This window comes from Acomys minous (genome assembly GCF_964271855.1).
Source record: "Acomys minous genome assembly, chromosome: 15".
Taxonomy (NCBI): domain Eukaryota; kingdom Metazoa; phylum Chordata; class Mammalia; order Rodentia; family Muridae; genus Acomys; species Acomys minous.
This window is the reverse complement of record NC_140497.1, coordinates 56,587,010-56,609,517: the sequence shown is the minus strand read 5'-3', so window position 1 is coordinate 56,609,517 and position 22,508 is coordinate 56,587,010. Positions and strand designations below refer to the sequence as shown.

General features: G+C 42.2%; 1 protein-coding gene across 2 annotated transcripts in view; it reads left to right on the top strand.

Annotated features, from left to right (window-relative positions):
• The window catches only part of CORIN (corin, serine peptidase), a 222,320-nt gene that overhangs the window by 18,818 nt on the left and 180,994 nt on the right, over positions 1-22,508 (top strand). For both annotated transcript variants that reach the window (XM_084760391.1, XM_084760392.1), the window contains exon 2: positions 19,369-19,510. In XM_084760391.1, coding sequence (XP_084616517.1) covers positions 19,369-19,510 — 142 coding nt within the window. The remainder of the gene's footprint in view (positions 1-19,368; positions 19,511-22,508) is intronic.

Below are 22,508 nucleotides of genomic sequence, written 5' to 3'. Positions count from 1 at the left end.
TTTCTGCCCAGGCACACAATCCGCCCATTAGCTAGTTCAATAGTCCCCTGGGAAGTTAGGGGTCAGCTGCTGGTCCTATAGTTTTCTATCTTCTCTGAGGCCTAAAGTAGACAAAAAACCCCCAAGCTCCCCACATTTCAGCTAAAAATACTTCTTTTGCCATTGGCCAGCCGAGTTCTCAGATTTCCCAGCTGGAGTGAGTTTCCCCAGTGAGGGGCTACCCCAGTGGAAAGTCTATAAGCAGAAAATACCAGGTTAAAAATAGTGTTGGGGAGGCCCCTCCAAAAGCTGTCACACCCAGCTGCCCACTTGGGCTAATTCTTGCCAGGGCTGGGGTCGGGGGAGGGAGGGGCTGTTCAAGGCAGCAACAGCAGAAGGGCTGCTCACTGCGTTCTTTTTCTCTGCTAGATGGAGAGGGTCCCTTGCTCTCTTGAGCTGGCTTTTGTAGTCACTTCCTGCTTTTGAGGAGTATGGCCCTGGTGACTCCTTCCTTCCTTCCGTGCAACACTGAAACTGAGCTTCCCAACCTAGCATGTCCCACGAAAGCCTTCACTTACCAGGAAACTGAGACAGAGGGGAGGACATTCTATTGGGACTCTAGATGAGAGAATCATGGGAGAAAGGCAAAGTAGAAGGACCCAGAGGGTCCTAGAAGCCTACAAGTAGAACATTATGATAGGCAGATTTGGGCACAGGGGTCCTGCTTAAACTAAGGCACCAGCCAAGGACAATACAGGCGGTAAACCTTAAACCCCTACCCAGATCTAGCCAATGGACAGAACACTCTCCACAGTAGAGTGGAGAGTGGGATATTACTTTCTCACATACTCTGGTGCCTCACTTTTGACCATGTCCCCTGGAGGGGGAGACCTGGTGGCACTCAGAGGAAGGACAGCAGGTTACCAAGAAGAGACTTGATACCCTATGAACATATACAGGGGGAGGTAATCCCCCTCAGGAACAGTCATAGGGGAGGGGAATAAGGGGGAAATGGGAGGGAGGGAAGAATGGGAGGATACAAGGGATGGGATAACCATTGAGATGTAACAAGAATAAATTAATAAAGGAGGAAAAATTAAAAGAAAAAAAGAATATTAGTTTGAATATAAAGTAAACTCTGAAACCAAAAAATAAAATAAAATAAAATAAAATAAAATAAAATAAAATAAAATAAAATAAAATGAAAAGGGATGAACCATACCATCCCCCAAGCCCCCGGGGAAGAACTGGCCTCATTCAGAAGAACTGGCCTCATTCAGGGCTGGCAGTGTGATGAAGTGGTGGAAATCTTGCTTAGCATATAGAAGCCCTTGGGAAATCCTACACAGAACAAATAAAAAGGAAAAGAAAGACCTCTTTTGGGGAAGTTACCTTCTTCCAGGAGGAGAAAATGAAATATATAGGCTATTTAAAATTATTGTTAATTAAAATTTAAAACAAACATGTTTGCACATACAGATTGATAGATGGGTTGATTGCTTGCTTTTTGAGATAAGGTGTCACTAAGTAGCCCAGGCTAGCCCTGAACTCCATATCCACCTGCTTCAACATACCAAGTGCTGGTATTTCAAGGATGTGATTTTGCCCTTCCTTCCTTCCTTCCTTCCTTCCTTCCTTCCTTCCTTCCTCCCTCCCTCCCTCCCTCCCTCCCTTCCTTTTTTCTTCCTTCATTTCTTCCTTTCTTTCTTTGTTTCTTAGTTTCTTTATTTCTCTCTTTCAGAAATGGTTTCTTTGTGTAGCCCTGGCTGTTCTGGAACTAGCTCTGTAGAGCAGGCTGGCCTTGAACTCACAGAGATCGGCCTGTTTCTACCTGCTGAGTGCTGGGATTAAAGGTGTGCACCACTACAACCCAGCTTTAATTTTTTTTTTTTAAATAAATCTTTCCCTTAGAAATTTTGTTGTCCTTTCACTCATGTTTCTAAAACATAAACACTAAAGGTATATCCAAATTGCCTTTTTCAACACACAATATTGGAATCTTTTGACATCCTGTTTTGTCTCATCCTGGAAGAGAATCATCCTTTGTCTAGTATGTTCATATGGAAGAAACTTCTTGTATGGTAGTCAGTAGCTGTCTTGGTTCTGCAGTGCTTGAATTTGCACAACCCTTACTTTTCTTAATAATGGCCCCCAAAGAGCACAAATAGTACTGCTAGCAATTCAGATGCATGTGCATATTTTAAGTGAAACAGTCAATGGCTTTGTTTGCTTTTGTTGAGACGTGGTTTCTCTTTGCAGCCCTGGCTGTCCTAGAACTCTCACTGTAGACCAGGCTGGCCTCAAACTCAGAGAGGTGCCTGCCTCTGCCTCCTGAGGGCTGGCATTGAAGGTGTGCACCCCCACCGCCAGCCTCCCCTCCCCTGTGTTGTTGTAGGCATTGTACAGGCATGGCTCAAAGTAATGCTTTGGGATAGGAAATATGTGGACAAGAGTAAGGGATGTGATAAGAACAGGAAGTCACAAGGAGGGTTTTGAAACATGATTTGAAACTATTGTCTTCTTCTTTGAACGTCTCCTGAGTATGCCTGTCAGCTCCAGGAGGAATTAGTGAACGCTGAACATCAGTGGTGGCGCTGGTCCTAGTGGCGTAAAACAGGAGACACAGAACACACGCTCTTATTAACTCAAAGTGCCTCAGAAACATGGTCTAGTTCTTGTGGTTTTATTTATTTTTTTGTGCATTTTTAAAGAAGAAAAAGGTCTAAGATGGATTGCTTTTTAAGATTGTCAGTATTTCCATGGTGTTTTCCTATTCCTCACCCACTGGTGAACAAGTTAGTTTTGAATTTGTTTGTGAGCAGAGCAAGATGAGATACAGGGTTTAAGAGGACACAGGTTGAAGGCCATACCCCATGGAACATGACTATCATGGTAGGATGGTAACTCTAAGAGTAAGGACGCTGTGGGTAGGCGTGTGGCCTAAGGTGATCAGTGTCCAAGTAGGATGAGGGAAGCATGGACTTGTGGGAACGACTTGGAGAGAATCAACATGGCGTCCATCTGGAAGACAGGGGGCAGCAAGACAGATTAGGTACAGACTGGAGGACTGGCCAAATAACCAAATACAGAAACAATCCAGATCTCACCTTGTTGGAGGAAAGAATTAAGAACACAGAGGCACAGCACTAGACCTAGAACCTTGTGACACAGGATTAGAAATGGAGATATGAGGGTAAAGTGAAGAGAAATATATACCTAAAATTAGACTTTAATTGTATGAGTTGCTCTGTGTAGCCACACCTAATTCGCACAAGCAAAGGGAGGAGCAGTGTATTTTGGCTTCACAGGGTTTAGTCCAAGGTGACTTGGCCTCAGGTGTTTGGACATGACACCATGACAATGATTGCTTGTGAGGTAGATGACATTCTTTTCCTCATGATAGAAGGAAAATCAGACTAAGGGACTGAGGATCATGTGTAACTTTCAAAGGCTTGACTCCAAGGTTCTACATCCTTCGTCTAGGACCCACTTCCTGAGGTTTCAAACCCTGGCAAAATAGCACCTCGAGCTTTGTTTGGACCAAGTTTTCAACACAGAAGTCTGGAGGTGAGGTGCATTTCATATTTAAACCATATTATGCATATATACATATATGCACATGTAATGTGTATTTGTGTGCAGTACATGTATAACATGGGTACATTGATGTATGCATACATTTGTATAGCATATGCACATATAGAGGACATACCCTACATGAATATCTTTTAACCCTAGTTCTATGTAATGAGGGAAAATGATAACCAGGACATTCCAAGACAGAACAGAATGCCACGTGAGTTCAGTGAGATGTTTAGATCTTGGTTCTAAAATAGGAATTTGCTCAAAAAGCAACCAAGTTCCATGAAAAAGGGGCAGATGGAGGCAAATATAAGATTCCAAAACCTTTGCTTGCCGAAAGCAAGGAGTACTTCAAGATGGTGTGGCCATGTCAGGAGGACATGGAAGCAAGCTTGAATGGCTTCCAAGTGGCCAAACGGATGGCAGGTTGAACATGGAAAGGAATACTAATATTAACATATTATAAAGTATTGAATGAGATAGATTTTCTGAATATGTGTGTGTGTGTGTGGTGGGGGGGAGAGAGACAGAGAGAGAGAAAGAGAGAGAGAGAGAGAGAGAGAGAGAGAGAGAGAGAGAGAGAGAGAGAGAGATTGTTTTATTTTGAGACACAGCCTCATCTGTAACCAAGGATGATGCTGAACTTCTGCCCCTCCTACCTCCATCCTCCAGTTTCTGGGCTTCCATGAATGCGTTGTCACGCTGGGCTCGTTCAGCGCTGTGGGTTGAGCCTAGGTGCTGTGCATGCTGTACAAGCACTCTACCAGCTAAGCAACGTTCGCAGCCCCACACAGAACAAAACAGGAAACCATGAATTTGCTTTTATTTAAAATAAAAAATGGAAAATTTGAAAGGAAGGGATGTTAACAAAGGTCAAGCCACCTTGCTGAAAATGTCTTTTAGTTGCACTGGAGGAGGGGATAATGTCAGAACTGAGAGGCTTGGCTCACACACTCTTATCATGTAATTGAAACTATCATCAAGACCATTGGACAATTTTATAAAATGCAGTGGGGATGTAATACCACTTTTATGATATTTCTTCTAAAGATGCCTGAGTTTAACATTAAACTGTAACTGGTGAATATCCTAAAGAATTACTCACCAGTAACTTACGAAAGTGTTAAAATCAGGGATATGAGGAATGAATAACACAAATAAAAGATAAAAACTAAGTGTTATCCTAATGCTAAGGTTGGTCTTCTTGGTCTGTGATGCCACTTTGGAGCTCCTGGAGAATCCTGAATGGTGCCTGAGCATCAGATGACAGACGCACATGGGTGTAACTTCTTGACTTTGATGACCATATTTTGGTCATCTGGGAGGTGATTCATGGCTGTAGGAACTACCTGTTAGTAAATTGCAAAAGAATGGGTTATCTAGGCAGCCATTTAGTATCAAGTGATTTGAATACAAATTCTTCATACTTTTTAAAAAACCATTTTCTCCCAAATGCATAGGTATAATGCTAATAGGCAAGTTGATTTGATAATTATAAAAGAATATTTTAAAATCCTTTAGGTGCTCCACAAGGTGACCAAAGACACCAACAAACCTGGGTAGAGGACAGGGGTGCTGCAGAGAGTAATACACCAACCAAGGACCATGCATGGTATGGACCTAGACCCTCTGCTCAGATGTGGTAGCTAGGAAGCACAGTCTCCTTGTGAGTCCCACAATATAGGGAGTAGGTGCTACTTCTGACATCGACTCTGCCCCTCCCCATTGATCATGCTCCCCTGGTGAGGCGGCCTTACCAGGCCACAGAGGAAGAGGATGTAGGCTGTCCAGATGAGACTTGATAGGCTGAGGTCAAATGTTAGGGGAGGAGGGTGTTCCCTTTCTGAGGACTAGGGGAAGGAGAGAGGGGGCATGTGGCAGAGAGGGTAGGCCATGAGGTGATGAGGGAAGGAGCTAAAATCAGAATGTAAGGTGAACAAATTAAAAAAAAATCCTTTAGTTGAAAACAGGATAATTGTATATTTCCTTCAAAGTTTAAAAGTTGATAGATCAAGGCAAGCATTACACATTAAAAGAAAAATAATCAAATTAGCTTAGTCTGCCTTGGCTTTGATCTGAGGTTTTGCCTTTGTATAAGCAAATTTGGTACATTTATTATATCAAACATATTTCTAAACATTTATCATTTATATGCCTGGTTTTTTCTTAAAATAAGACAATTTTAGCACTGGTAATAAATTGAGACAGTTGAAAGATGATACATACTCTTTGTGAAATATACCATCATCTGAAGATCATTTCATTGTTAAACTGTGAAAAAATGTTGAAACAGAATTGAAAAATATGATTGATGGAATGCTTGGATATGTACACTTGAATTCTTTTCCATCTTATAATTTTTAAAATTGTTATGTAACTCGTCATAAATTTTGATATTCTGGGCATAAAAGTGACATATTTATTACAGTTTAATATCATAAACATGAATTAACATATTAAAAAATAAAACTACCAGTGGAAAGAATTTGGTATGTTCAATTATTTGGTTAAGGCTGAAATAATTCTGAGATTCATTTGGAAATACCAATAAGAGTATTCATTGGTACTCTTTGTCATCAAAGTATTTTGAATATTAAATGGTTTCCTGTTCTAGTTGAACTGGACACTTTATTAAAAAGTAGAAGTCAGTTTTTGCAAATTATTTTTCACATTATAAATCTTTTATTCTATAATTTTTTTCATGAGACAGAATCCTAGGGCAGACTGGTTTTAAACTCCTGGCAACCCTGCTGCCTCAGCTTTCTGAGTGCTAGGATTGCAGGCATGACCATCACATTTGGCCTTGTGTCTCCACAGCATTTATTAGATGAATATTTGTTTTGTTAATGGTTGTTTTTCTTCCTAGCCACATTGCTTTCCTTGAGGACGGGGCTTTGGAAGTTGCTTGCACAGTTCAACAAGCCATTTTCTTGTGTGTTTTTTTAGTTTTTATTTGGGAGCTCATTTTGTGTGTGTCTGGGAAGAGGGTTCTTATGAACATGCAAAGTGGCTCTGGTTTTCTTCTAACAGGCACCCTGGGGGTTTCGTCAGTCTGGTATCTACCTTATAAATTATTTCTTTTACTTTTTGAGATCATAAGATAATTACATATTTCTCCCTTCCCTTTCCTCTCCCCAACCCTTTCCATATGCTCTTCTTTGTGCTTTTTCAAAATTATGGCCTCCTTTTTTATTAATTGTTGTTACACACAGACACACAGACACAGACACAGACACAGACACACACAGACACACACAGACACACACAGACACACACACACACACACACACACATTTCTAAATATGTGAGTACACCCCGCTCTCTCTGTCTAATGTTGACTTGTCTGTCTGTTTTCAGGGCTGACCATTTGGCATTGGTTTACCTACTGGTATGCTCTTCCCTGGAGAAGACTATTTTTCTTCTCCCAGTGTTCTTTAGTTGCCTGTGCTTCGTTGTGTAAGGTTGAGGCTTTCTGGTCACCCCCCATGTGAGCATGTCTACTGTTTTGTTCCTGTTCAGATCATGCTTAGGCAGTCATGTTGATGAGACTTTATGGGTATAGCTTCTGTCATTACTAGGACACACAAACTCACAGCAAACTCCCTGATCCTCTGACTCTTTCAATGTTTCCACCCCCTCTTCCACAGCTTCCTCTTCCAGAATGATTCCCCCGAACCTTAAGTGAGGGACTTGTGTCATTGCTGTTGTATCTGGGACTTGGATCCACAGCTCTTCACTTTGATTGCTCTGGTTTTCTGTATTGTTCTTGTTGCAATGAGAATTTTCTATGATATAGAGTAAGGACTACACTTATGTGTAGGTGTAAGGGCCAATATTTGGAATATAAGGAGGGAAGTTACCAACCGTCCTACTGAGCAATAACACCTATGAACCACAACAGTGACCAACATAGTACAATAACCCTAAGTACGCAGTAGTGGCGTGCATACGTTGGCAGTAACCATCAGCTCTTGACTTAAGACCTGCTCAACAAGTAGGAAACCATTCCTTGTAATTAAAACTTAGCTAACTACCCAGGCCTAATGAAGTCCTGACTCTTGGAAGAGAACCTATACTCTTCACTTTACTAAGTAATATAATTCTTAACTACATTCTAAACACTGTGACTTATTTATATATGTATTTCAAATCTTAGGAATTCTATAGCAGCATAATGTAAATTTGTTGCCATGATTACTTATAAGGCATTCTTAGAAATGTTCATTTCTCACATCTTTTAAAAAATATTTTTAATCTTTACTTTTTCATATTTTTAAAATTGAAGATATATTTTCTTTATAGAATATATTGTGATTATGTATAGATTCTTTTCCTCTAGCTCCTTCAAGTTCCTCTCTACTCACCCTCCTATCCAAATTCACACTCTTCATTCTTCCTTTTATTTTTAAATTAATTAATTAACTTATTATTCATTTTACATCCTGATCATAGCCTCCTCCCTTCTCTTCTCCCAGTCCCACTTTCACTCTGGCTTCCCCCTTTCCTCACTCCCCCTTCATAAAAGAGGAGCACCCTTCTAACACACCCCAACACCAAGTCACACCAGGACGGAGCACATCTTCTTCCTCTGTGGCCTGGCAAGGTAGCCCTTAGAGGGAAGTGATAAAAAAAAAGCAGGCAACAGAGGTCATGCCAGAAAGCTCCACAAGAGACCAACAGAGTCAACTAACCAGGGCCCAGAGGGGCTTGTGGAGACTGAAGCACCAACCAAAGACCATGCATGGCCTGGACCTAGGTCCCCTACACAGATGTAGCCAATGGGCAGCTTAGAATTCACACCCTTTCTCTCTCTCATATCTTTTTTAAAAATTCCACTTACTTACCACCTTTAGGGGACTATTCAGTGGAGCTTCCCAATCTGTCTTTCATGGAGAATGTAGCAGTGTGGAAGTTGTGGCTTTTGTCAAAGGTCTCAGGTCCAGCCACTAACCCAGACTTTTTTTTAGGTTCCTTTGCTCTTACTCAAACCCAGGTCCAAGCCATGTGGTTCTGTTGTGGTGTCACCAGTCACCTTTCCCTTTACCTCTGGTTTCTGGCACCATGCCCTGACTTTCAATCTCTTTTTCTTGCTCCTGGAGAGGTCTCTCTTTCTTCTGAATATATTTACAGTGGCACAAGTAATCCTTGACAAAACTGTGGTGACTGCAATGGAAAAGAGAAGGGAAGCAACTTGACAGAAGAGGATAACTCATTGCTGTCCTTCTAAATATTATGTATTTTCTTAAACCCTGAGAGAGGAGACTGCTTATCTGGCTTCAGGGTTGTGGCAACACTCAACAAAAGCTGCCTTGAATTGCTCATGAGATTATTAGGGGGATTTCTATGTTTGATAGGACTCGATTGATTGTGTGTTTTGGGACTCTCTTAGAGTTGGCTACATCAGAGAAGAGGATTTATGTAAGTGACCTAGGGTTTCACAGCTGCTCAGGGCAAGAAGTAGGCAGACATCAGAAAGGACTAGAACTTGGAAGGAACAGGGCAGTGAAAACTGAGAGACAAGAACAAACTCAGCTGTGGGTACCGGCATTCCCAAGAGAGAAGCCATGTGCCTCTGCTGGGCACTTATGGGTGAGGATATTGCAAAATCCACATGCAAAACTTCGCTTCTCTTCTCTCATCACCCTCCTTATCTCGGTAGCTTCTGACTCTCTTTCCACATTCCACCCTGATTCATCCTCCTGCCTTTGTACCTTTGATCGATGCTTCCCTATGTTGGGATCTATACTGCCCATTACGGCAATGTTGTCTTAGTCATTTCCCCTTAGTTTGTTCCTTTCTGATTGTACTTTATGTAGGTGCTGTACTCTCTGCTCTGCTGGCTGCTTTTCTTTTCTTCTTGAACATCTCTTCTTTTTCTTTCTCTTTCAAACTTCCTCCTGTGAGGTCTTCCATAGTGAGAAATTTGAAGTTATTGGCTTATAAGTCTACCCAAAGCTTTCATTTTCCAGTAAATCTCTCTCATTAGCCTTCTGATGGGCAGCTAATTCTTACCAGAAAGGTATGAGCTTGTGAAATCTACATGTGCCAATATTTGGAGCCAGTCTATTATGGACTTCCCCTTTCAATGTGCTTAATTTTCCTATTTTCATGTGTATGCTATCTTACAAAAGAAACATGTGTGCAATACTCAAGGATGTCCCTATAAGACCCATGCCAACTCAAAACTCTGGCTCAGGAGCTTTATGTTGACTGTCCAGCTGTCCAGTATATCCCTGGTTTCACTAGTCACGTGGCACAGCTTTCCATCTTTTAGGCGTGGCTTTCTGATTCTCCTTGTGCTGAATCAGAGCTTTAATGCTCTACCTTTCAGCAGTTGCTCAGACTCTTGGCCATTTAGGAGCAGCAATTGCATTTGATTTGCTCTCTGGGGTCATTCCCTCTCTCCTCTGGAATCCAGTCGTACCTTATTATCTCATAACTACATAAAGTCTTTCGTCTTTTTAGTGTGTTCTTTTGGAGTACCAGATTTGGGGGTAACTCTTTACTGTTCTGTATCTGTTTATTCTAACCTTCTGGGTTGTATTTTTTCTTTCTTGTTTTTCAGATGAATTGATAAACTTTTCTGAACAGCAGAAAGCACGTTTTCCAAATCACCTAGATCTTCCTTGGTTTTCCAAGATGAACAGGCCTTGCAAAAACTGGGTGATAATAAAGGCATGTTCAGGTGCCTCTTAGGCCTTTGTATTTAAAAAAAAAGTTTTCCTGAGTTTTTCTGCTTTATCCTGGGAAGATGGAGGGCACTGTCATGACTTCAATTCTTTTTTATTTTGAAAATAATCTTACAACTTCCTATATCTGAATCTAAGAATTAGGTCTCCAAAACCCTCAATTCTGGATCGGAAGCTATTTAATTACTGAAGGCAGTGGCCTTACAACCACAAGATGGGGGGTGTTCAGAATTTGTGCAAAAGTGCTATAGTTCTGAGGTGCTGGTAACCCTGTTGCTGGTTTCTTTCCACGGCCATGAATGTAATTTAAAACAACATGATGAGATTTGTGTCTCGTTCCCTCTAATACACACTTTGACACTGCAGGTAGTCAAAACTCAAAACACACACTTGCATCCTTGACAGTCAGAGGGACCAGGAAATTTTGTATTTCAGGCATAGCATAGGTTGGCCTGCTCATCCCCAACATTTAAGAAAGGCTTGATCTTAACTCTGTGTCAAATGAAAAACTGGGGCAGTTTTCTCTGGAACCAGCAGAGCCTAGAGAAGTCAAAGGGTGGCATCTCATGCATGGCAGAGCATGCTGAGTCCTGACCTACCAGAGCTGACAGCCTCACGCCCTTCTTGTCCACGCAGGACTTTATGAGTATATGTGTTTCTCCCAAGTACCTCTTCTTAATTTTCCTCAAGAGTTCTAGGCTAATGTGGTTGGTATTGTTTAAAGGACTTAAATTGTAATACTTCTTAGTTAATTCATGTTGATATGAAAACATTAAAATTCTGGTTTTTTACATGCTGTTTTGAAGTGAAAGTCTGCTCGCTAGGTTTGTTTGTTTTTTGTTCTTGTCAACTTGATACAAGCATGGGTCATCTGGGAAGAGAAAACCTCACTTGATAAAATGCCTCCATATGATTGGCCCATTGGCAAGTCTGTGGGGGAATTTTCTTGCTTAATCATTGATGTGAGAGAGCCCAGCCTACCAAGGGCAGTGCCATTGCCAAGTAGATGGCCCTGGGTTGTATTAAAAATTACTTAAAAAGCAAACTGAGTAAGTCACAGGAAGTGAGGCAGTAAGCACCCCTTTTCCTTGGTCTCTGCTTCAGTAACTGACCCTAGGCTCAGGCTTGAGTTCTGGACCTTGGAGATGATCTGTATTTGGGACCAGTGAGCCAAATAAGCCCTTTCTGCCTCAAATTGCATTTTGGTTACGGCCTTTTAACAACAGTAGAAATCAAACTAGGACAGAAGGTAAATGAACCATTTCTCTGTGTGGGAAAGCACATTACCCCCAGTTCCTATCTGGAGACCTTAATGTTAGTTAACTCGAGGAGAAGCAGGACTGTGCTGTGCAATGGTCTGGGTGGTTCTCAGCTAAGGGAGATGGTACCCTTGAGTTTGAATACAAATAATGCAGGATATATCTGTTAGTCACTCGTGTGTGTGTGTGTGTGTGTGTGTGTGTGTGTGTGTGCAAGTGTTCATGTTGCCACCAGCATGTATTAAGTAAGTCACGCCCAGGCATGCCAAATATCTTGAAATGTACAAGAGTCCACAGGAAAAACTGACCTGCTCAAAAGACAGTGATGCTATTTCCCTTACAAACTCCTCCTTCACTCACCACGCTCATACCTTGAGATTCACTGAAATGTGTGGTCAAGAAATAAGGTTATCATGTTCATAGCAGCCTTATTTATAATAGCCAGAACCTGGAAAAGCCTAAGTGTCCCTCAGCAGAAGAATGGATAAAGAAACTGTGGTACATTTATACTACGGAATACTACTCAGCTATTAAAAACAAGGAATTCCCGAGATTTGTGGACAAATGGATTGAACTAGAAATGATCATAATGAGTGAGTTAACTTAGAAGCAGAAAGAGTCAAATGGTATATACTCACTTATCTGCACACTAGCCCAAGGGGCATGTCCCATGAAAGTTTTCACTTACCAGGAAAGTGGGACAGAGGGGAGGACATCCTATTGGGACTCTAGGTGAGAGAAGCATGGGAGAACGGGGAAATAGAAGGATCCAGAGAGTCCTAGACACCTACAAGAAGAACATTATGATGGGCAGATCCGGGCCCAGGGATTCTGCTCAAACTATGGCACCAGCCAAGGACAATACGTGCTTGGACAAAACCCCTACCCAGATTTAGCTGATGGACAGGACATTCTCCACAGCTGAGTGGAGAGTGGGGTCTGACTTTCACAGGAACTCTGGTGCCTCATATTTAACCATGTCCCCTGGAGGGGGAGACCTGGTGGCACTCAGAGGAAGGACAGCAGGTTACCAAGAAGAGACTTGATACCCTATGAGCATATACAGGGGGAGGAAGTCCCCCTCAGTCATAGTCATAGGGGAGGGGAGTAAGCGGAAAATGGGAGGGAGGGAGGTTGGGAGGATACAAGGGATGGGATAACCATTGAGATGTAATATGAATATATTAATAAAATATATTAAAAAAGAAAAAAAAAAGAAATAAGGTTATCTTGCAAAAGGCTGCTTTACTTGTGCCTCTGACTGACTGTTCCCAGTCTTTTTGAACTTGTCTGTATTACTTTGTCCCTGGGTATCAAAGTCTAACTGGAGTGGTGACATTGTTATTTCCTTGGAAGAGGCTATGAAGTGCCTGAGGGCAGGGACTGTGTCTTCCTTACCCTCTTGTGCCTGAGTCAGACTTATGTAGAGAAAATGCTTGGAAAACACATTCCTGGAATAAGCCAAATTAATATCAATATGTAACATGGGTGTGTTTTATTATGAGGTGCTCAACATATTTTTGCTTTACTAGAATACTCATGATATACTGCAAAATATGTAATGCATATTAAATTTGGAATTCATCCTTTGCTCTAGGTATTCAGAAAGAAGCTGTGACTTTATGTAACACATACCGTGCCTCCTGGGTTTTTGCTCGGCAGGATCCTTTTCAGCAGGTGGGGTCAGGAGGTTAACCACTCCACATCTGTTTATGCTTTGCTCTGCATTAAAATGCCCGAAATGGGTTGTCATACAGCAGAAAATCCATTTGGTTGCTCTCCCTGATTGGTTTCAGCTGTAGAAAGTCAGTATTTTAGATGTCGACTCAGGTTGCCAGTCTCCTTGGATCTTTAAGTCACAGAGCTTCCGCCGATGGAGGATCTGTGAGTCAGTCACATCTCCACAGTTTGTACAAATCCCACAGTGTCCATTTGGCTCTATGAAAAAGAGATTGCTTCCTTTTGCAATATACCCAGTTTTTAAGCTGTGTAGGAACGTAACCAGGAGGCAAAACTTAAGGCATTTTTATGAATAAATGTCAAATTTTCAATTTCCTGAGGAGTGGATAGTCCAACCTTTTTTTCTCTTTCTTCACCTCCATTGTTTAAACAATGCATTTACAGGAAAAAAAAAAACAGAAAAAAAAAAAAGAACCAGATCTTTAGTACTATCCAATGTGTGCAGATTAAAGAGTTCTGGCATTGTATCTGTCTTCAAGAAAAACTTTCATTATCTTTAGGTTGTGTTTTCCATGAAATGACAGCATTAAAACATTTGAGACCGAGGGCAAAGGAATATCCAAGAAGGATGTGTGTGTGTGTGTGTGTGTGTGTGTGTGTGTGTATTCTGTTTACCCTCCTCATCCTCTTCCTCCTCCTCAATATAATGGGGCCTGTTGTATGTTTGTAACTAGTGTGAAAATATGATCCTCCCACTTTGCTCTGAAGAAAACAGGACATAAGGATTATCTTGTTGCCTCTAAGGAACGAAGATGCTAACTTCCTCTGCTGAACTAAATGAGGTGGACTCCTTTCCAGACACTTGCACCAGGGAGAAATCAGGTCTCCAAACTTCATGAACTTGAAGGAAAAACAAACCCCTTTTTGTTTTCTTCACTTATTTCAACTTTTTTGCACATTTGTGGTGGTGTCAAGGCATTTAATTTTTTGGTTTCTAATGTACAGATATAGACATATGTCTAGGGTGTAAGAACGGCTTTGTAAGGTCACCTCAACTCCCAGTGGTGGAGACAATTGCAAAAGTTGCCTCTGATGAATTCCAGTCTGATCTCTCATAGTTCAGCTGAACAACGCCACCTTGAAAACAAGAACACAAGAGTGACATACTGTCTGCATCATCAGATAATCATTATCTCTTTTCCCCCAGAGAATAAACACTGTGCTGGCATTTAGTCCCTAGATTGAGCATCCATGCTTGGATGTGTGAATATGTCTTGGGAAAGGACTGTTTGGTGCTGCTGTAATTTTTAAAGGAGAAGCTATCGGCAGGGTCGTCCTGTAGAGCCATGTGTTCTGGTGGGAACTCAGTAATTTCATTTTGAGAGAGGGCACTAAGTTATTTGAACCGCATATGCTTCAATTAAATGCCAGAAAACGGGATGAAAAGACTTACTGAAAACCAGATGCTCATTCTCTATGCCTCTTGGGATACTCCAAACAAACATCACAACAAAAGACACTGGGTCTAGTGAAACTCACTGATGGATGGTTCGGGAGCATTTTGTTTACTGATAGAGTGGAATTAAAATGGAGAGTTGACAGATGGTTGGTTTGAGAAGTACCTATATTAGTGAACTCTTTCTCAGCAAATCTGCTTTTAATTCATGCGAGGGACACTTTCATGGTTGACTGAGAACAAAGCCGTGTGTATCTAGCCCTGGCAACTATTCGTTTTAAATTTGGGGTAGCAATTGTCTTGATGCTTGGTGCACGCTGAGTGGAGGTGGACTAAGGAGACTCCATCTCCATCTTGTACTGAAAAAAAAAAAAAACAAATCAAAGCCCATTTGGGGCTGGTGTTTGGGCAGGAGAAAGTCCCAATCTCTGTGTCCAGTGTGAGTCCAGCATTTGCACTGTTGAGCCTGTGAATACATTGGCCTGTGATGCTATCCCCACAGAGTTTCCCCGAGCGTCTGTGTCCTCTAGAGGTCTCAGGAGTCAGAGTGACTTACTGTCCTTGCAGGCTGTTACCCGCCTTGCTAAACCAGCTGAGCACAAACCCTCGTTTGCAGTCCCTCATTTTCTTCCCTGGCTTGTGATTTTGTCTACAGTAAGATTTGTTACATTTTACTTTCATTCTACAATGCAATTTCCTGCTTAACTCCAAAGTTTATAATAAAGAGGTCTGAGTGTGGGCTTCCACTTTACAGTCCTAGGAAGCTTGGTTTACTCACATTAGGATGCTTTCTGTACAAAGACCCGTATCTCACTCAATGCTGTAATACTCTGGTTGTACATCTGTAAATAGTTTCCACTGCAGAGACTTTGGATGGTTCAGGAATAGAGTCCATGTTGGGGAATCTCTAGGGATACATTATTTTAAAAGAAGTCATTTGCATAACTGCAGAATAATTTTGTTTGGGTGATTTAATTTACCCATTTATTTGAAAGTTGTTAATTCCCTCCAGAGACTGGAATGGGATACAGGCTTGAGGATTGACAAAAATAAGCAGAGACTGAGGCTCACTCCCCCTGCCTCATTTTTCATGTGTGTGTATGTATGTGTGTATGTGTATGTATGTGTGTGTGTGTGTGTGTGTGTGTGTGTGTGCGCAAACATGCTAGTGTGTATGCATAGACTCAATTCCTGAACTGACTGAATAATATTGAATTCTTGGACTTTTCCTTGGTAAACAGCCAGTGTTGAACTAGCTAAATCCCAAGGATATATTCTATCAGTTCTGTTCCTCTAGAGACCCCTGACTACTATGGGTCTACATTACACTGTGTTCACAGGAGCCTAACAGACCAGCAGCCGACACAGTATTTCCAGCCAGTCTTCAGGAGCCAAGAGTGCCGGCAGGAAACCAGGCGATTGAGAAGACAACACTAAAATACTGAGTTGCTTTAAGTAGTTCTTTCTTCCCTTCTTTAAAAAAAGAAAAAAGATTTCCAAAGTAGTTATACAAGTTTGTACTCCCACCAGCAATGAAGGAGTGCTCTCCTTTCTCGACATCCTCATACAACCACTTTGGAAACCAACCTGGCGCTTTCTCAGAATACTGGGAATAGGGATGCCTCAAGACCCAGCTATTCCACTCCTTGGAATATACCCAAAAGGTGCTCCACCACACAACAAGGACATATGCTCAACCATGTTCAAAGCAGCCTTATTTATAATAGTCAGAACCTGGAAACAACTTAAATGTCCCTCAGTTGAAGAATGGATAAAGAAACTGTGGTACATTTACACTATGGAATACTACTCAGCTATTAAAAACAAGGAAATCCTGAAATTTATGGGCAAATGGATGGAACTAGAAATGATCATACTGAGTGAGTTAACCCAGACTGAGAAAGACTCACATGGTATATACTCACTTATAATTGGACACTAGCTCAACAGGGATGTCCCCTGAAAGTCTTCACTCACTAGGAGATTGGGATAGGTGCGGGGACCTCCTACTAGGACTCTAGGTGAGAGAAGCATGGGAGAATGGGGAAATAGAAGGACCCAGAGGGTCCTAGAAACCTACAAGAAGAACATCATGATGGGCGGATCTGAACCCAGGGGGATCTGCTCAAACTACTGCACCAATCAAGGACAATACATGCAGTAAATATTGAACCCCTATTCAGATCTAGCCAGGGGACAGGACATTATCCACAGTTGTGTGGGGAGCGGGGACCGACTCTGACATGAACTCTGGTGCCCCATATTTGATTATTTCCCCTTGGTGGGGAGGCCTGGTGGCACTCAGAGAAAGCGTAGGCAGCCTACTAAGATGAGACTTGGTAGCCTATGACCATATAGTGGGGGAGGAGGTCCCCTACTGTCACAGACATAGGGGAGGGGAATAGGGTGAAAGAGGGAGGAACGGAGGGAGGAACGGGAGGAGACAAGCAAGGGGATAATAATTGAGATGTAATCTGAATAAATTAATAAAAAATGGAAAAAAAAAAGAAAAAAAAGAGAAAAAAGGAAGCGCTTTCTTAGCTATTGGAAAAATATTTAGACTGATCAGAAGTGTAGTTTCTGGAAGTTAGGTACTTGCTGATGTGCACATCTATGGGAGTCTAGAGCTCCCTGCCTCTGATTCTTTCTTTGTGAATACTAAGTGAGACATGCTTTGCTACAGCATTCTGGATAGCAAGGAGCCACTGTTGATATCTGGGACACTTAGCCCTAAAATGACCACCTTAATACAGAGATGGCTTCTGTCATTGCAAGGAGAAGTCAGAGGAAGCTCATGATCCTCTCCCTCTCTGGATGTACAAGATGTCCCCTCTAATATGGTGCTCAGGGTTACTTTTCTTAGAATTGCAGTGCATTCTTGAAGTGCATCCTCTTTGTAATCCTTCCCCAGGAAATCATATTTCTATCCTCGAATTCCCATGCCAGTGTATCTCCTATAAGGCGTGAGCTTTGGAGAGATGACTTACGGTCATCACTACAGGTATTCAATACCCATTTGAGCAAATTGATTCTGTCACTATCTCTGTTGGCTTGAAGTCCCATCAGATAAATGTTATCTGCAAGCCTGAAAGGTTCCCCCCTTCCTCCAAGTCCAATGACAGAGCTGTCTCAGACCTCCTTTTATGCCATGCCTCTATCTGTCTGAGAATCAGCTGCAGACTGAGTAAATGGACTCACCTTGCCTGGTGCCTTGAACTAGAGCAATGGGAATGGCTTCGTAGACACATGAAGCCCCTTTTAAAGCCAAGGTCACATGGTTTTTCAAACAGCATCTTCTGTGGAGAACACTGAAGACACCACTGCATTCTGTGGCGAGCTCATCTTGCTGGATGCCTCAGGAGAAACTATCTAATTTGCCAGTATGTTTCCTTTGCATGTCGTCGTGGGAATGACTGTGGGCCAGCCAGGAAGTTCTAACACCACTACAGGACAATTCTGTTGGAGCAGTCTGGATACTGAGATGCTTTATGCAGGGCTATTCTTTTATTAAACGCTGCATATTTATTAATGAGGAAGCATACTGGCCCGGTGTGGTTGAGGCTCAGGAGGGGAAGTGGTTGGTACTGGGGCTGTTAGAGCAGTACAGTTTCCGTGACCATATTGAGAGCAGGAGAGAATCAGTTTGGAAGTAGGGACAGAGAAACAAGTTGCTTTTGGGTTTGAGTTGCTCACCGCCCAGAACGGGGTCTGCACAATTGCAGAGGTTAGCATACCTAAGTTGCCAAGGCTGTGAGGAGCCGTCCTCATGCTGGGGACTAACTGGAAGCACTTCTTAGTAACATCTCAGGCTTCTGCTGAGAAAGGCCCTGCCTTCAGCTAGCCATTTCAATAAACAAATTCCCAGACAGGAGCTTGAACTTCACACAATGTAAAGCATTTGCTGACGAGAACATTTGAGTCATCACTGTGGTCTGTCCCAGTCTCTCCTGGATAGGCTGCGGGAGAACTGGGAGCAGCAGAGCTCGTCCACCGAGTTGCTCTGTTTCACTGACACCCAGGGCAGTCTCTCCCTGTTGGACCTGTTAGTAGACGTGTGGTCAATAAGACTTAACCCTGCGGAACCGTTACCGCCTAAACATTTGCTTTATCCAGATGTGTGTGCATGCAGACTTGGGTTGGAACTGAGACAAATAAGAAGGAAGTCTACTTAGTGTCCTGTCTGTACCTACTCACCAGCAGTTTATCACTGTGTCAGACAGCCCTGGGCTTGGTTTACATCTGGCTGAGGGGGAGTTCTTGCCATGGTAACCCACAGCATTTGGAACATTGTCAAATTGAAAAATGCTTCTTTGATTAAAAAAACAAAAACAAAAACAAAACACAAGCTGAAGTATCATTAAAAGTTTCTCTAATGGAAAAAGTTCAGAGTAAGCTACAAAAAAGTAAGAAGAAAAGTTGGTAGAGTGATTTCCAAGCTTGGGGAGAGGAAGAGGAAGAGTGGGAGGAGGAAGGGGAAGAGGAGAGGGAGATGAAGGGGGCGGTGTGGAGTAGAAGGACTTGTTTGTGTGTGCAGTTATTCACTTGCTCATTACTGTTTTTTTTTTTTTTTTGACTACTTTATTTCATGCCCTCAAGTACAGGATGTCAGATCTCTTAGGAATAGCACTGCTCTGATAGGACAGCTGTAGTGTAAAATTTCATACCAGCCGCTGAGCTGCTGTGTGATACTAAAACCATGTTTCATTTCTCCCTTGTCCATCAGGTCTTGAGAGCCGACGGTGGCGTGGGCGAGGGCTGCCCTCAGAAGCTGGTGACTGCTAATTTGCTGCGCTTCCTCCTGCTGGTGCTCATCCCCTGCATCTGCGCCCTTGTTGTGCTGCTGGCGATCCTGCTGTCCTTCGTGGGTGGGTGATGCTGTTATTAAAGAAAGTCAAGATTACAATTAACATGGTGCAGAGGTTGGGAACTTTTTAAAGTCCTAAAGTGTCAAATCAATGAGAGTGTGGACTTGGACTTCCCTTGGGAAAACCTGTAACTTCAGGCATGTAATCACATGGCCTGCTATTGCTTCTAATGCCAGTGATGCCTATAAGGAAAACAGTTACTAGATGTGAACACTATGAAAAATGAGTGGCCACTAGACCAGTCATTTTCAGTAAGTGCTCGCAGCTGCGAGGAAAGAATATCGCACAGGACACACATGCTGAAGACAGATAGATACAAAAGGCTTTGATGCAGCATAATGTGGGGAGCTAATTAGCATCTGAACCTTTGCAGTGAGGTGACAGGTGAGTAGAAATCCAGGTTGAGGGCAGTAGCAAGGGCAGGAGCCAAGTAACTCCATGACTACAAAGGGGAAACTGAGTAAAAAAGTAGGCAACGTTGGAAAATGCAGCTATATGAGTGCAGACCACATGCCAGCAGATAGTGTCTAACATAGCAACGGGTCAGGGCTTTGGTATGTCGGTCATTTGTTTTCAGAGCTTCGAGGACAGAAGATTAAGAGCCACACCAAATCAGCTTTTTCTTTGACTTTGAAAATCAAGCTCTTGAATACACACTCTAAGTGTTAGTCAGATTTTAACCAGGTAGACACCGGCGATCAAGTAATATGTGATAAGAATCCATTTGTTTACAGATCGCCATCTGAATTCAATGATCAGCAGACTCAGTTAAAAAAGCAGTCTCTTGGGAAAAGCCAATAATAGCCTATAAAGATTGCTGTGCATTAATGTTGTAAACCAGGTTCCTTACAGGATGCAAGCAAATGAAACAGGAAGCAAATAGCAAGATAGTGACCATAGCATTAATCCCTAAAGATTTAAACATTGTAATTTTAATAAAGCAATCCATAATTTTTCCATAAATTGGCTTAGGAAAGCCATGCATTTAGAATTGACAGGGTAAGTTGGTTCTAGTAAATGTAAAATGCCTATTTGTGTGTATGTAGGATCATATGTGATGATTTTTGGAAAAGTAATACTGTGATACTTTGCTATCCACAGAGGATTTGTTCCATTGCCTCCCTAAGATACCAAAACCCGTATTAGTTTACATGCCTTACATGAAATGTTGGGGTATTTGTACACAACCTATGTAACCCTTCAGCTCACTCATGATACCTAATGAAAAATGAACGTCATGTGAGTAGTTGTTTTACTCTTTAGGGAATAATCAGAAGAAAATAAAGTCTGTAGCTATTAAAGGCAGATGCAATTTCTTCTTGCCCCCAATACTGTCCATTTGTGGTTAGTTGGCTCTGTGGATATACAGGAAGAGTTGCATCTGGTCTGTTTGCTGTGAGAATGTTTGACACTCATTGTGATGGGCAGTGGGTTGCGGTTGGAGAATCTTTTCAAGGAAGAAGAAATCTGACCATGTTTATAGTTTCAGACAATGACAGAACTAGATACTGGGCCTGGCAGAAAGAAGCAAAGCAAAGGAGACTGGCTTGTGGCTATGGCTCTGACCTAGATGAAGATTAACTCAAGTTTGAAATAAGGCCTTGGGTATGTTAAAATAAGCAGAAACCAGATGGGTTGGATTTAACGGTAAGGGGAAAAGAGATCAAGGCTGATTCATAGCTTTTTGGCTTAGGTAGACAGGTTATTTGGGGATAAATATTCAGGGAGAGCAGGGTGATTTTGGCACATGGAGGCTCATGGGATGATCAGTTTGTACATTAGGGGTGCCATGAGAAACCTAAGTTCAGTGAAATCACAGAATCTATGCATATGCCTTCTATAAATTTGGTCTTGGTCAAGAAATAGAGGAATGTAAGAAGCCCAACATGGTGTTTTCTCAGGAGGAACTATACAGAGAAACTAAAACTCCATATAATATTTGCTTTATTGTTGTCTTTTGAATTTATCTACACCCCATTGCCCCAGGTCCAAAGCTGAGACATCAGCAGGGATGTTGAGAGGGAGCCCCGCTACCCTGAAGGAGGAGGGGTTAGAGGTATAACTGAAGAAGCAGGGGTTTGTGACATTTAAAGAGAAAACATATTAATTAAAAGCCAAGGCCAAAGACCAGATAAAGTAAAATGGGCAAGAAGAGATAGCAGAGGAATGGAGGTAGAGAAGAAAGGAAGGGATCTGGGAACTCTGAGTTTCTCACATGCTGAAGGAGGTGAGCCAAGCATGTGGTCAGAAAGTGACCAAGCAGGAGGAGGACAGAAGAGAGGCCTTGCCCAGGAGGGTGGACAGTGTCTAGTGGGGTATCAGGGGTCAGCTGTGGCCAGCTGCAGGCTAAGCCAGTCAACAGCACTGAGCCATGCTCTTCTAAGATCAACTCTCAGCAGGCTTGCCCCACCCACCCTTTTCCAGAGCCACACCCCCACTGTAGCTGCTGTGTGTGACTTTTGTCCAGATTCATCGTTTTCATTCCTGGGACCATCTTTCTCTTAGGCGCTTTCGTGGTCACACCACCAATGGTTAAAATTCTTATTCTTGTCATACCAAGAATGGCTCCCACACACAGAATATTTTCTTCCATTCTCAAGGTCCTATGATCATATAAAGTTAGGCATGTGTTTATGAAACCATGCTTAGTTCCTGCTGAACAGTGGGCAGGAGAAGGTGCTACAGAGGTAGGCCTTTGGTGGTTGTTTACTTCATTTTTATTAGTTCTTTGGGAATTTTATGCAATTTATTTTAATCACATTCATCCTTCTCCCACCTCCTCTTAGATCCATCCCACCTTCTCTACCCATCCAAATTCTTCTTCTTCTTCTTCTCCTCTTCCTCTTCCTCCTTCTCCTCTTCCTTCTTCTTCCTCTTTTTTTTTTAAAATAAATTTTCATCAAGTCCAGTTTGTGTTGGCCTTTCATTCTCACACCTATGGCTTTCCACAGAAGCCTGGCTGACTAACCAGGACCTATAATCTTAAAGAAAACCCTGT